Genomic DNA, 16,258 nt, shown 5'->3' with positions numbered 1-16,258 from the left:
TGTAAAAACCCTAAAATTTCAGAAAATTTTAATATTGTGCAAGGGACTACATTTTAGACTCAAAAGTGTTACCCTTTCATCAGCAAATTAATCCAAAACTCCTGCAAAGGGTCCCTGAGACTTTAAATGGTCTCTCAGAACTTCAGTAGAATTCACCTTCATGGGGAAAACTGCTAACCTGACTGTTGTGCAGAAAACCATCATTGACAAAAGCCTCAAAGGGTAATAGCAAAAGAAGTTGGATGTTCTCAAAGTGCTGGATCAAAGCACATTAATAGAAAGGTAAGCGGAAGGGAAAATTGTGGAAGAAAAAGGTGCACAAGCCGCAGGGATGAGCGCACTCTGGAGAGGATTGCCTGGATTGTCATTCAAAAGTGTGGGGGACTGAGGCTGGAGTCAGTGCATCAAGAGCCACCACACACAGACAGATACTGGACATGGGCTTCAGATGTCAGATTCCTCTGGTTAAACCGCTCCTGAGGTACAAACAACTTTAGAAGCGTCTTTGGTGGGCTAAAGAACAAAAGAACTGGTCTCTTGCTCAGTGGTCCAAAGTTGTCTTTTGTGATGAGAGTAAATTTTGCCTGGTCTTCCACAACACCTCAGCAGTGCCACACGCTGATAGCATCCATGCCACGCCGCATTGAGGCAATAAATCAAATAAAAGGGGCCAAAAACCAAGTACTTATGTATGATTATAGTTGTCAGAGGGCCCACATTTCTGAGTTTAAAATATATGTTTAAATTGATTTCATGTAATATTCTAATTTTCCGAGTTTTTGAAGTTGTTGTTTTTTTACAAGCAAGGACTGTCCGTTCTCTATATGATCGCAGCAAAAGCTTGTTTTGCATTGCCGGCAGTAAGTCCCGTTCTTGGTGCATGTTGGTCAGGGCTGCCCTTTGTCACCGGTTCTGTTGTTGTTGTTGATGTTGTTCTGTTGGCTTCATCAAATCAGGACCTTCAGCTGCTCTGGGGCGGTTTGCAGCCGAGTGTGTAGCGGCCGGGATGAGGATCAGCACCTCCAAATCTGAGGCCATGATTCTCCACTGGAAAAAGGTGGCCCCTCCCCTCTTGTCAGGTCGGTGGAGAGTCCTTGCCTCAAGTAGAGGAGTTCAAATATCTCGGGGTCTTTTTCGTGAGGAACGGATGGAGCGTGAGATCGATAGACGGATTGGTGCCGCGTCAGCAGTGATGCGGTCGTTGTATCGGACTGTTGTGGTGAAGACGTGGAAGACCCAGGACACGCCTCGGGGTCCTCCTAGAACAGCTGGAGGCGGTGTGCGTGGATCGGGAAGTCTGGGCATCTCTGCTATGCTGCCCCCGCGACCCGGCCCCGGATAAAGCGGAAAAAAGGTGTGTTTTTTCACAAGCTGTAAGCGAGAATCAGCAACATTTAAATAAACAAAGGGTTGACATGTGTCACTTTGCACGCCATGAGTCTATATCATATATTAGTTTCACATCTTGAGTTACAAAAATAAATGAACCTTTTCACGATACACTAATTTTCCGAGTTTCACCTGTATGGTCCATATTACAGCTTTCATGTTCCATCTGGACTTACTCAGCTGCTCTGCAGTTCCTCACGGCTGGGACCAGTCTCAGTCGTCCTTCCTCTGATGTATTGTACTTATGTAGGTACAGCTCCTCCAGGACGTCCTCTGTCATCTGCAGCATGTAGGCCAGAGCTGAGCACTGGGACTCAGACAGTTTCTCTGATCTGTCTGACTTCAGGAAGTCCTGGATCTGCTGATGGAGCGAGTGGTCGTTTAACTCAGTCAGACAGTGGAAGATGTTGATGCTTCTGTCTGGAGATATGTCCTTTGTGTTCATCTCCTTCAGGTTGTTGATGACTCTTAGTCTTGTTTCTGAGTCGATCTGTGATGGACCCAGCAGAGCTCCCAGAAGCCTCTGGTTGGACTCCAGAGTGAGGCCGTGGAGGAAGCGCACAAACAGGTCCAGGCGGCCGTTTGGACTGCGGAACGACTTTCTGAGATTTTTCATGAGAAACCCCTCCAATGTTTTGTTGCCTGAGAATAATTTCTTGAGTATGTTTTTGTTGTTAAATGTATGAATGTGGTAAACAGCTGCCAGAAACTCCTGGACGCTCAGGTGGATGAAGCAGTAGACTGATTTGTTGAAGACGACACTCTCTCGTTTGAAGATCTCTGTACAGAGTCCTGAGTAGACTGAGGCCTCGCTCAGGTCCAGACCCACCTGCTGCAGGTCTTCTTGGTAGAACATGATGTTTCCTCTCTGCAGTTGTTCAAAGGCCAGTCTCCCCAGCTTCAGGAGGAGCTCACAGTCGGCCGGAGTCAGCTCTGGGCCACTGCTCTCCTGGCTGTACTTCCTCTTCCTCTGCGTCTGCACTAACAGGAAGTGTGCGTACATGTCGCTGAGGGTCTGGGGCAGGGGTCCGCTCTGCTCGCTTCTCAACATGTGGTCCAGGACGGTGGCTGTGATCCAGCAGAAGACTGGGAGCTGACTCATGTTGTGGAGACTGCGGGACGTCCTGATGTGGGAGAGCACTCTGTCACACTGCTCTGAGTCTGTGAACCTCTTCCTGAAGTACTGCTCCTTCTGTTGGTCAGTGATGAAGCCCCTGACCTCTGTGAACCTGTGCACACAGCGCGCAGGGATCTGATTGGCTGCTGCAGGTCGGGAGGTGATCCATATAAGGGCAGAAGGAAGCAGAGAGCCTCTGATGAGGTTGACCAGCAGCTGGCTGACCTCTGACTCCTGTGTGACCTCAGAGATGAGCTCACGGCTGAAGTCCAGAGACAGCCTGCTCTCATCGAGGCCGTCACAGATGAACAGGACTTTACTGTGGGCCAGAGTCTGAGCTGAGAGCTCCTTTAGTGATGGGTGGAACACATGTATGAGCGTCAGCAGACTGTAGCGCTGCTCTCTGACCAGGTTCAGCTCTCTGAAGGACAGTGGCACCGCCAGCTCCAGCTCCTGGTTCTCTGAGCCCTGGGCCCAGTCCATAGAGAACTTCACAACTGAGAAGGTCTTCCCCACTCCAGCCACGCCGCAGGTCAGCACCACTCTGATGGCTTTGTGCTCGGAGGGTAAGGCTTTAAAGATGTCCTGGCACCTGATTGGAGCGTCATGGACAGTCTTCTTGGAGAGAGTCTCCATCTGCCTCTCCTCATGTTGGGTACTGACCTCGTCACTGAGGCCCTCTGTGATGTACAGCTCAGTGTAGATCCTGTTCAGAGAAGTTCTAGCTCCTGTTTCAGCTCCTTCAGACACACTCTCACACCTCTGCTCCAGAACGCTCTTATAGGAACCTGCACACACCATTACACAGTTAGAATGAAGCTCAAAGTCCAGGACCTGAAGATGGTTCAACATATACAGAGAGAAATAAATAAGTGTTCCATGTCCAGTGTTGGTGTGAACAGGTCTCACTCTGTAAAGTGCTGTGGAGGCTCAGTCCTGGTCCACACTGAGGACAGGACTGTGTTGAACTGCTCTGGTCCCAGGTGGAAGACAAACAGTGTCTGCAGAGCCAGTGTCCACAGCTGGAGGAGACTGGATCCCTCAGGACGCTCCCACAGAGACAACAGGACAATGGGGCCGGACCAGGACTCTCTCTGTGGAGACTCACACTCAGTCACACACATTCACTCACTGGATCTTCATGTGTAAGTTTTTAAAACTCTTTCTGTCGCTGTCTCTTCACTAATAAGAATAATGTAGTGAACATTACAGGCCATCATTGAGTTTTCAGTCTATAGATTGTAATCGTTTTAATCTGCTCATGATTCAGACTGGCCCAGAGGGGAAAAGTCTCTTAAAGGTTTTTCCTGGTTGTGGTCCATGGACTGGTCCAGAGTAAAGTGAGAGCCCAAAGCTCAGCCTCAGCCTCATCACAGGGAGTGTGGAATACAACAGCTAAAATAGTCCACTTCACCCAAACAACAGGAGCAAGTGCAGACTCAGTCTGAACTGTGCTTTTAGATAGAAATGTAAACAACTTTTCTCAGAAAAAAAATAAATAAATAATAATAATAATAATAATAATAATAATAATAATTATTATTATTATTATTATTTTATTATTATTATTATTATTATTATTATTATTATTATTATTATTATTATTATTATTATTATTAGGCCCGAGCAACGGACACGCAGTGTCCCGCGAGGGACTAATTAAAACCGTTAACGGGGGACGAAAACGCAAGAATTCACGTAGCAAACGTGAACCGATTCGCAAGTAACAGGGGTCAAAACGTAGTGCTCCGCAAGCTCTAATTTTGGGTAGGGTTCGCGAGAGAAAATAATAAAATATGGCTCAGTGGCGCCCCCTCAAGCACGCAGTTTACATTGAGTCAATGAGAGCCCGGTGGCAAAAAAATTCATCGTACAAAAGTGACATTGGCCAGGGACATAGACCACGTCAAGACATGTCAAAAATGATATTACGACCCCGCCCTAAATGCTACAGGAAGTCGGCCATCTTGGCCCGAACCTCAAACCTTCAAAATCGTACCTCTTGAACTTCTGGTCCCTGATCCTCGAGTTTTCTATGGAAAGCCTCCAATTTTGGCCAACATGTCCCCAACCCATGTGGCTTTCAAAATCATCAATTCAAATTTTGTTCCATTATTGGGCGTGGTCATGACAAGGCCGCAACTGAGAGGCCATTTTCAGCAAATTTCAAAGCCTCATATCTTTCACAGACTCGGCCGGATTGGAAAGGACCCAATCCGGCGCGCGTGCACATTCCCCACCTGGACCTAATGGTGTGCACACGCAGCCGCTATCGCCAAAAATGACTCACTGGCGCCCCCTCAAAGGTTTTGTCTTTAAAAATTCGTATAAAAAAAACGGGATGGTATGGAGGTGTGGAAAAAATCATACAGACCTTGTCTGTGATGGGGAACAACATATCAAAGCCACGTCACTCTGAGTAATGTCTTTGTGGGAGAAAAATAATGGCCGAAAAATCATTTCCATTATTATTATTATTATTATTATTATTATTATTATTATTATTTTGGTGCGCCTTTGACCCCAATTTTGACCCCCTGAATATTAACGAAAACTCAATTTTATTTGACTAAATGATCAAAGTTGGTGAAAAATTCAATATTTTGAAGTCTGCAAAATCACACTGTGCATAATGCCTCAGTGGCGCCCCCTCAAGTCTGACCCCTATTCAAATGGAGGCATGAGTTTTTGGCCTAAACCTATGTTTTTCGGTACAGTGATAGAGCACATCAAGACAAACGTAAAACGTCATTATAGCTACTTCCTCTGACAAACCGGAAGTCGGCCATATTGGATTGAAAATTTTACCCAGCATTTCTTCGCCTGACATTTTTTCAAGTCACTCCCAGGATTTTGGACCAAATGACATTTAACTTGGTGAGTGCAATCTAGAGGCGTAGAGCTACAATAATCAAGCTCTTTTGTTCAGATATCTGTTACGGTGTGTCTCTACCGCTCTGCTAAAAAACATGCTTTTTCCGCGCCTCTTTGACGACAACTCACAAGGGCATGCAAATTCAGATCACACTCATCTTTGGATCACATAAGCCCCTCTGTGGATCGTACTGATTACCCTTGATAATTGTACAATTTTCACAAAAATAGCGCCCCCTACCTATACCTTCAAAATTACACTTGCACGAAAGTGAAAACAAAGGTGGTATCCTGATTTGGCACGTCGCACTGATCAAAAAAGTCTATTACAACATGCCTCTATCTCGCTTAATTTTCTGTATAATTAGGCCCGAGCAACGGACACGCAGTGTCCCGCGAGGGACTAATTAAAACCGTTAACGGGGGACGAAAACGCAAGAATTCACGTAGCAAACGTGAACCGATTCGCAAGTAACAGGGGTCAAAACGTAGTGCTCCGCAAGCTCTAATTTTGGGTAGGGTTCGCGAGAGAAAATAATAAAATATGGCTCAGTGGCGCCCCCTCAAGCACGCAGTTTACATTGAGTCAATGAGAGCCCGGTGGCAAAAAAATTCATCGTACAAAAGTGACATTGGCCAGGGACATAGACCACGTCAAGACATGTCAAAAATGATATTACGACCCCGCCCTAAATGCTACAGGAAGTCGGCCATCTTGGCCCGAACCTCAAACCTTCAAAATCGTACCTCTTGAACTTCTGGTCCCTGATCCTCGAGTTTTCTATGGAAAGCCTCCAATTTTGGCCAACATGTCCCCAACCCATGTGGCTTTCAAAATCATCAATTCAAATTTTGTTCCATTATTGGGCGTGGTCATGACAAGGCCGCAACTGAGAGGCCATTTTCAGCAAATTTCAAAGCCTCATATCTTTCACAGACTCGGCCGGATTGGAAAGGACCCAATCCGGCGCGCGTGCACATTCCCCACCTGGACCTAATGGTGTGCACACGCAGCCGCTATCGCCAAAAATGACTCACTGGCGCCCCCTCAAAGGTTTTGTCTTTAAAAATTCGTATAAAAAAAACGGGATGGTATGGAGGTGTGGAAAAAATCATACAGACCTTGTCTGTGATGGGGAACAACATATCAAAGCCACGTCACTCTGAGTAATGTCTTTGTGGGAGAAAAATAATGGCCGAAAAATCATTTCCATTATTATTATTATTATTATTATTAGGCCCGAGCAACGGACACGCAGTGTCCCGCGAGGGACTAATTAAAACCGTTAACGGGGGACGAAAACGCAAGAATTCACGTAGCAAACGTGAACCGATTCGCAAGTAACAGGGGTCAAAACGTAGTGCTCCGCAAGCTCTAATTTTGGGTAGGGTTCGCGAGAGAAAATAATAAAATATGGCTCAGTGGCGCCCCCTCAAGCACGCAGTTTACATTGAGTCAATGAGAGCCCGGTGGCAAAAAAATTCATCGTACAAAAGTGACATTGGCCAGGGACATAGACCACGTCAAGACATGTCAAAAATGATATTACGACCCCGCCCTAAATGCTACAGGAAGTCGGCCATCTTGGCCCGAACCTCAAACCTTCAAAATCGTACCTCTTGAACTTCTGGTCCCTGATCCTCGAGTTTTCTATGGAAAGCCTCCAATTTTGGCCAACATGTCCCCAACCCATGTGGCTTTCAAAATCATCAATTCAAATTTTGTTCCATTATTGGGCGTGGTCATGACAAGGCCGCAACTGAGAGGCCATTTTCAGCAAATTTCAAAGCCTCATATCTTTCACAGACTCGGCCGGATTGGAAAGGACCCAATCCGGCGCGCGTGCACATTCCCCACCTGGACCTAATGGTGTGCACACGCAGCCGCTATCGCCAAAAATGACTCACTGGCGCCCCCTCAAAGGTTTTGTCTTTAAAAATTCGTATAAAAAAAACGGGATGGTATGGAGGTGTGGAAAAAATCATACAGACCTTGTCTGTGATGGGGAACAACATATCAAAGCCACGTCACTCTGAGTAATGTCTTTGTGGGAGAAAAATAATGGCCGAAAAATCATTTCCATTATTATTATTATTATTATTATTAGGCCCGAGCAACGGACACGCAGTGTCCCGCGAGGGACTCATTAAAACCGTTAACGGGGGACGAAAACGCAAGAATTCACGTAGCAAACGTGAACTGATATGCAAGCAACAGGGGTCAAAACGTAGTGCTCCGCAAGCTCTAATTTTGGGTGGGGTTCGCGAGAGAGAATAATAAAAGTTGGCTCTGTGGCGCCCCCTCAAACAGGCAGTTTACATTGACCCAATGGCGGAGCGGTCGCAAAAAAAATCATCGTACAAAAGTGACATTGGCCAGGGACATAGACCACGTCAGGACATGTCAAAAATGATATTATGACCCCGCCCTAAATGCTACAGGAAGTCGGCCATCTTGGCCCGAACCTCAAACCTTCAAAATCGTACCTCTTGAACTTCTGGCCCCTGATCCCCGAGTTTTCGATGGAACGCCTCCAATTTTGGCCAACATGTCCCAAACCCATGTGGCTTTCAAAATCATCAACTACATTTTTTTTAAACTATTGGGCGTGGTCATGACAAGGCCGCAACTGAGAGGCCATTTTTAGCAAATTTCAAAGCCTCATAACTTTCACAGACTTGGCCGGATTGGAACGGACCCAATCCGGCGCGCGTGCACATTCCCCACCTGGACCTAATGGTGGGCACACGCAGCCGCTAGCGCCAAAAATGACTCACTGGCGCCCCCTCAAAGTTTTGATTTTAAAAATTTGTATAAAAAAAACGTGATGGTATGGAGGTGTGGAAAAAATCATACTGACCTTGTCTGTGATGGGGAACAACATATCAAAACCACGGCTCTCTGAGTAATGTCTTTGTGGGAGAGAAATAATGGCCGAAAAATCGTTTCCATTATTATTATTATTATTACGTCTTTAATCTCGATTTTGACCCCCTGAACATTAACGAAAAGTCAATTTTATTTGACCAAATGATCAAAGTTGGTGTAAAATTTACTATTTTCAAGTCTGCGAAAGAAAGGGCCCAACGGCGCCCCTTGTGCACATTACATGGACGGGAAAAAATTAGTTTCACGAAAGTGAAAACAAAGTTCATATTCTGATTCTCCATGTCACACTGATCAAAAAAGTCAATCACAACATGCCTCTATCTCGCTTTATTCTTTTATAATTAGGCCCGAGCAACGGACACGCAGTGTCCCGCGAGGGACTCATTAAAACCGTTAACGGGGGACGAAAACGCAAGAATTCACGTAGCAAACGTGAACTGATATGCAAGCAACAGGGGTCAAAACGTAGTGCTCCGCAAGCTCTAATTTTGGGTGGGGTTCGCGAGAGAGAATAATAAAAGTTGGCTCTGTGGCGCCCCCTCAAACAGGCAGTTTACATTGACCCAATGGCGGAGCGGTCGCAAAAAAAATCATCGTACAAAAGTGACATTGGCCAGGGACATAGACCACGTCAGGACATGTCAAAAATGATATTATGACCCCGCCCTAAATGCTACAGGAAGTCGGCCATCTTGGCCCGAACCTCAAACCTTCAAAATCGTACCTCTTGAACTTCTGGCCCCTGATCCCCGAGTTTTCGATGGAACGCCTCCAATTTTGGCCAACATGTCCCAAACCCATGTGGCTTTCAAAATCATCAACTACATTTTTTTTAAACTATTGGGCGTGGTCATGACAAGGCCGCAACTGAGAGGCCATTTTTAGCAAATTTCAAAGCCTCATAACTTTCACAGACTTGGCCGGATTGGAACGGACCCAATCCGGCGCGCGTGCACATTCCCCACCTGGACCTAATGGTGGGCACACGCAGCCGCTAGCGCCAAAAATGACTCACTGGCGCCCCCTCAAAGTTTTGATTTTAAAAATTTGTATAAAAAAAACGTGATGGTATGGAGGTGTGGAAAAAATCATACTGACCTTGTCTGTGATGGGGAACAACATATCAAAACCACGGCTCTCTGAGTAATGTCTTTGTGGGAGAGAAATAATGGCCGAAAAATCGTTTCCATTATTATTATTATTATTACGTCTTTAATCTCGATTTTGACCCCCTGAACATTAACGAAAAGTCAATTTTATTTGACCAAATGATCAAAGTTGGTGTAAAATTTACTATTTTCAAGTCTGCGAAAGAAAGGGCCCAACGGCGCCCCTTGTGCACATTACATGGACGGGAAAAAATTAGTTTCACGAAAGTGAAAACAAAGTTCATATTCTGATTCTCCATGTCACACTGATCAAAAAAGTCAATCACAACATGCCTCTATCTCGCTTTATTCTTTTATAATTAGGCCCGAGCAACGGACACGCAGTGTCCCGCGAGGGACTCATTAAAACCGTTAACGGGGGACGAAAACGCAAGAATTCACGTAGCAAACGTGAACTGATATGCAAGCAACAGGGGTCAAAACGTAGTGCTCCGCAAGCTCTAATTTTGGGTGGGGTTCGCGAGAGAGAATAATAAAAGTTGGCTCTGTGGCGCCCCCTCAAACAGGCAGTTTACATTGACCCAATGGCGGAGCGGTCGCAAAAAAAATCATCGTACAAAAGTGACATTGGCCAGGGACATAGACCACGTCAGGACATGTCAAAAATGATATTATGACCCCGCCCTAAATGCTACAGGAAGTCGGCCATCTTGGCCCGAACCTCAAACCTTCAAAATCGTACCTCTTGAACTTCTGGCCCCTGATCCCCGAGTTTTCGATGGAACGCCTCCAATTTTGGCCAACATGTCCCAAACCCATGTGGCTTTCAAAATCATCAACTACATTTTTTTTAAACTATTGGGCGTGGTCATGACAAGGCCGCAACTGAGAGGCCATTTTTAGCAAATTTCAAAGCCTCATAACTTTCACAGACTTGGCCGGATTGGAACGGACCCAATCCGGCGCGCGTGCACATTCCCCACCTGGACCTAATGGTGGGCACACGCAGCCGCTAGCGCCAAAAATGACTCACTGGCGCCCCCTCAAAGTTTTGATTTTAAAAATTTGTATAAAAAAAACGTGATGGTATGGAGGTGTGGAAAAAATCATACTGACCTTGTCTGTGATGGGGAACAACATATCAAAACCACGGCTCTCTGAGTAATGTCTTTGTGGGAGAGAAATAATGGCCGAAAAATCGTTTCCATTATTATTATTATTATTACGTCTTTAATCTCGATTTTGACCCCCTGAACATTAACGAAAAGTCAATTTTATTTGACCAAATGATCAAAGTTGGTGTAAAATTTACTATTTTCAAGTCTGCGAAAGAAAGGGCCCAACGGCGCCCCTTGTGCACATTACATGGACGGGAAAAAATTAGTTTCACGAAAGTGAAAACAAAGTTCATATTCTGATTCTCCATGTCACACTGATCAAAAAAGTCAATCACAACATGCCTCTATCTCGCTTTATTCTTTTATAATTAGGCCCGAGCAACGGACACGCAGTGTCCCGCGAGGGACTCATTAAAACCGTTAACGGGGGACGAAAACGCAAGAATTCACGTAGCAAACGTGAACTGATATGCAAGCAACAGGGGTCAAAACGTAGTGCTCCGCAAGCTCTAATTTTGGGTGGGGTTCGCGAGAGAGAATAATAAAAGTTGGCTCTGTGGCGCCCCCTCAAACAGGCAGTTTACATTGACCCAATGGCGGAGCGGTCGCAAAAAAAATCATCGTACAAAAGTGACATTGGCCAGGGACATAGACCACGTCAGGACATGTCAAAAATGATATTATGACCCCGCCCTAAATGCTACAGGAAGTCGGCCATCTTGGCCCGAACCTCAAACCTTCAAAATCGTACCTCTTGAACTTCTGGCCCCTGATCCCCGAGTTTTCGATGGAACGCCTCCAATTTTGGCCAACATGTCCCAAACCCATGTGGCTTTCAAAATCATCAACTACATTTTTTTTAAACTATTGGGCGTGGTCATGACAAGGCCGCAACTGAGAGGCCATTTTTAGCAAATTTCAAAGCCTCATAACTTTCACAGACTTGGCCGGATTGGAACGGACCCAATCCGGCGCGCGTGCACATTCCCCACCTGGACCTAATGGTGGGCACACGCAGCCGCTAGCGCCAAAAATGACTCACTGGCGCCCCCTCAAAGTTTTGATTTTAAAAATTTGTATAAAAAAAACGTGATGGTATGGAGGTGTGGAAAAAATCATACTGACCTTGTCTGTGATGGGGAACAACATATCAAAACCACGGCTCTCTGAGTAATGTCTTTGTGGGAGAGAAATAATGGCCGAAAAATCGTTTCCATTATTATTATTATTATTACGTCTTTAATCTCGATTTTGACCCCCTGAACATTAACGAAAAGTCAATTTTATTTGACCAAATGATCAAAGTTGGTGTAAAATTTACTATTTTCAAGTCTGCGAAAGAAAGGGCCCAACGGCGCCCCTTGTGCACATTACATGGACGGGAAAAAATTAGTTTCACGAAAGTGAAAACAAAGTTCATATTCTGATTCTCCATGTCACACTGATCAAAAAAGTCAATCACAACATGCCTCTATCTCGCTTTATTCTTTTATAATTAGGCCCGAGCAACGGACACGCAGTGTCCCGCGAGGGACTCATTAAAACCGTTAACGGGGGACGAAAACGCAAGAATTCACGTAGCAAACGTGAACTGATATGCAAGCAACAGGGGTCAAAACGTAGTGCTCCGCAAGCTCTAATTTTGGGTGGGGTTCGCGAGAGAGAATAATAAAAGTTGGCTCTGTGGCGCCCCCTCAAACAGGCAGTTTACATTGACCCAATGGCGGAGCGGTCGCAAAAAAAATCATCGTACAAAAGTGACATTGGCCAGGGACATAGACCACGTCAGGACATGTCAAAAATGATATTATGACCCCGCCCTAAATGCTACAGGAAGTCGGCCATCTTGGCCCGAACCTCAAACCTTCAAAATCGTACCTCTTGAACTTCTGGCCCCTGATCCCCGAGTTTTCGATGGAACGCCTCCAATTTTGGCCAACATGTCCCAAACCCATGTGGCTTTCAAAATCATCAACTACATTTTTTTTAAACTATTGGGCGTGGTCATGACAAGGCCGCAACTGAGAGGCCATTTTTAGCAAATTTCAAAGCCTCATAACTTTCACAGACTTGGCCGGATTGGAACGGACCCAATCCGGCGCGCGTGCACATTCCCCACCTGGACCTAATGGTGGGCACACGCAGCCGCTAGCGCCAAAAATGACTCACTGGCGCCCCCTCAAAGTTTTGATTTTAAAAATTTGTATAAAAAAAACGTGATGGTATGGAGGTGTGGAAAAAATCATACTGACCTTGTCTGTGATGGGGAACAACATATCAAAACCACGGCTCTCTGAGTAATGTCTTTGTGGGAGAGAAATAATGGCCGAAAAATCGTTTCCATTATTATTATTATTATTACGTCTTTAATCTCGATTTTGACCCCCTGAACATTAACGAAAAGTCAATTTTATTTGACCAAATGATCAAAGTTGGTGTAAAATTTACTATTTTCAAGTCTGCGAAAGAAAGGGCCCAACGGCGCCCCTTGTGCACATTACATGGACGGGAAAAAATTAGTTTCACGAAAGTGAAAACAAAGTTCATATTCTGATTCTCCATGTCACACTGATCAAAAAAGTCAATCACAACATGCCTCTATCTCGCTTTATTCTTTTATAATTAGGCCCGAGCAACGGACACGCAGTGTCCCGCGAGGGACTCATTAAAACCGTTAACGGGGGACGAAAACGCAAGAATTCACGTAGCAAACGTGAACTGATATGCAAGCAACAGGGGTCAAAACGTAGTGCTCCGCAAGCTCTAATTTTGGGTGGGGTTCGCGAGAGAGAATAATAAAAGTTGGCTCTGTGGCGCCCCCTCAAACAGGCAGTTTACATTGACCCAATGGCGGAGCGGTCGCAAAAAAAATCATCGTACAAAAGTGACATTGGCCAGGGACATAGACCACGTCAGGACATGTCAAAAATGATATTATGACCCCGCCCTAAATGCTACAGGAAGTCGGCCATCTTGGCCCGAACCTCAAACCTTCAAAATCGTACCTCTTGAACTTCTGGCCCCTGATCCCCGAGTTTTCGATGGAACGCCTCCAATTTTGGCCAACATGTCCCAAACCCATGTGGCTTTCAAAATCATCAACTACATTTTTTTTAAACTATTGGGCGTGGTCATGACAAGGCCGCAACTGAGAGGCCATTTTTAGCAAATTTCAAAGCCTCATAACTTTCACAGACTTGGCCGGATTGGAACGGACCCAATCCGGCGCGCGTGCACATTCCCCACCTGGACCTAATGGTGGGCACACGCAGCCGCTAGCGCCAAAAATGACTCACTGGCGCCCCCTCAAAGTTTTGATTTTAAAAATTTGTATAAAAAAAACGTGATGGTATGGAGGTGTGGAAAAAATCATACTGACCTTGTCTGTGATGGGGAACAACATATCAAAACCACGGCTCTCTGAGTAATGTCTTTGTGGGAGAGAAATAATGGCCGAAAAATCGTTTCCATTATTATTATTATTATTACGTCTTTAATCTCGATTTTGACCCCCTGAACATTAACGAAAAGTCAATTTTATTTGACCAAATGATCAAAGTTGGTGTAAAATTTACTATTTTCAAGTCTGCGAAAGAAAGGGCCCAACGGCGCCCCTTGTGCACATTACATGGACGGGAAAAAATTAGTTTCACGAAAGTGAAAACAAAGTTCATATTCTGATTCTCCATGTCACACTGATCAAAAAAGTCAATCACAACATGCCTCTATCTCGCTTTATTCTTTTATAATTAGGCCCGAGCAACGGACACGCAGTGTCCCGCGAGGGACTCATTAAAACCGTTAACGGGGGACGAAAACGCAAGAATTCACGTAGCAAACGTGAACTGATATGCAAGCAACAGGGGTCAAAACGTAGTGCTCCGCAAGCTCTAATTTTGGGTGGGGTTCGCGAGAGAGAATAATAAAAGTTGGCTCTGTGGCGCCCCCTCAAACAGGCAGTTTACATTGACCCAATGGCGGAGCGGTCGCAAAAAAAATCATCGTACAAAAGTGACATTGGCCAGGGACATAGACCACGTCAGGACATGTCAAAAATGATATTATGACCCCGCCCTAAATGCTACAGGAAGTCGGCCATCTTGGCCCGAACCTCAAACCTTCAAAATCGTACCTCTTGAACTTCTGGCCCCTGATCCCCGAGTTTTCGATGGAACGCCTCCAATTTTGGCCAACATGTCCCAAACCCATGTGGCTTTCAAAATCATCAACTACATTTTTTTTAAACTATTGGGCGTGGTCATGACAAGGCCGCAACTGAGAGGCCATTTTTAGCAAATTTCAAAGCCTCATAACTTTCACAGACTTGGCCGGATTGGAACGGACCCAATCCGGCGCGCGTGCACATTCCCCACCTGGACCTAATGGTGGGCACACGCAGCCGCTAGCGCCAAAAATGACTCACTGGCGCCCCCTCAAAGTTTTGATTTTAAAAATTTGTATAAAAAAAACGTGATGGTATGGAGGTGTGGAAAAAATCATACTGACCTTGTCTGTGATGGGGAACAACATATCAAAACCACGGCTCTCTGAGTAATGTCTTTGTGGGAGAGAAATAATGGCCGAAAAATCGTTTCCATTATTATTATTATTATTACGTCTTTAATCTCGATTTTGACCCCCTGAACATTAACGAAAAGTCAATTTTATTTGACCAAATGATCAAAGTTGGTGTAAAATTTACTATTTTCAAGTCTGCGAAAGAAAGGGCCCAACGGCGCCCCTTGTGCACATTACATGGACGGGAAAAAATTAGTTTCACGAAAGTGAAAACAAAGTTCATATTCTGATTCTCCATGTCACACTGATCAAAAAAGTCAATCACAACATGCCTCTATCTCGCTTTATTCTTTTATAATTAGGCCCGAGCAACGGACACGCAGTGTCCCGCGAGGGACTCATTAAAACCGTTAACGGGGGACGAAAACGCAAGAATTCACGTAGCAAACGTGAACTGATATGCAAGCAACAGGGGTCAAAACGTAGTGCTCCGCAAGCTCTAATTTTGGGTGGGGTTCGCGAGAGAGAATAATAAAAGTTGGCTCTGTGGCGCCCCCTCAAACAGGCAGTTTACATTGACCCAATGGCGGAGCGGTCGCAAAAAAAATCATCGTACAAAAGTGACATTGGCCAGGGACATAGACCACGTCAGGACATGTCAAAAATGATATTATGACCCCGCCCTAAATGCTACAGGAAGTCGGCCATCTTGGCCCGAACCTCAAACCTTCAAAATCGTACCTCTTGAACTTCTGGCCCCTGATCCCCGAGTTTTCGATGGAACGCCTCCAATTTTGGCCAACATGTCCCAAACCCATGTGGCTTTCAAAATCATCAACTACATTTTTTTTAAACTATTGGGCGTGGTCATGACAAGGCCGCAACTGAGAGGCCATTTTTAGCAAATTTCAAAGCCTCATAACTTTCACAGACTTGGCCGGATTGGAACGGACCCAATCCGGCGCGCGTGCACATTCCCCACCTGGACCTAATGGTGGGCACACGCAGCCGCTAGCGCCAAAAATGACTCACTGGCGCCCCCTCAAAGTTTTGATTTTAAAAATTTGTATAAAAAAAACGTGATGGTATGGAGGTGTGGAAAAAATCATACTGACCTTGTCTGTGATGGGGAACAACATATCAAAACCACGGCTCTCTGAGTAATGTCTTTGTGGGAGAGAAATAATGGCCGAAAAATCGTTTCCATTATTATTATTATTATTACGTCTTTAATCTCGATTTT

At 45.2% G+C, this 16,258-nt stretch overlaps 1 protein-coding gene across 1 annotated transcript in view; it reads right to left on the bottom strand.

Moving 5' to 3' along the window:
- Nucleotides 1-16,258, bottom strand: part of LOC306964857 (uncharacterized protein) — a 64,118-nt gene that overhangs the window by 44,506 nt on the left and 3,354 nt on the right. The window contains exons 3-4 of the mRNA XM_079559026.1: nucleotides 3,416-3,600; nucleotides 1,566-3,294 (exon numbers count right to left, since the gene is read on the bottom strand). Of these exons, the coding sequence (XP_079415152.1) occupies nucleotides 1,566-3,294; nucleotides 3,416-3,600 (1,914 nt within the window). The remainder of the gene's footprint in view (nucleotides 1-1,565; nucleotides 3,295-3,415; nucleotides 3,601-16,258) is intronic.

The sequence above is a fragment of the Gobius niger genome, assembly GCF_951799975.1.
Source record: "Gobius niger genome assembly, chromosome: 6".
Taxonomy (NCBI): Eukaryota; Metazoa; Chordata; class Actinopteri; order Gobiiformes; family Gobiidae; genus Gobius; species Gobius niger.
This window is presented reverse-complemented; position numbering and strand designations above follow the sequence as displayed.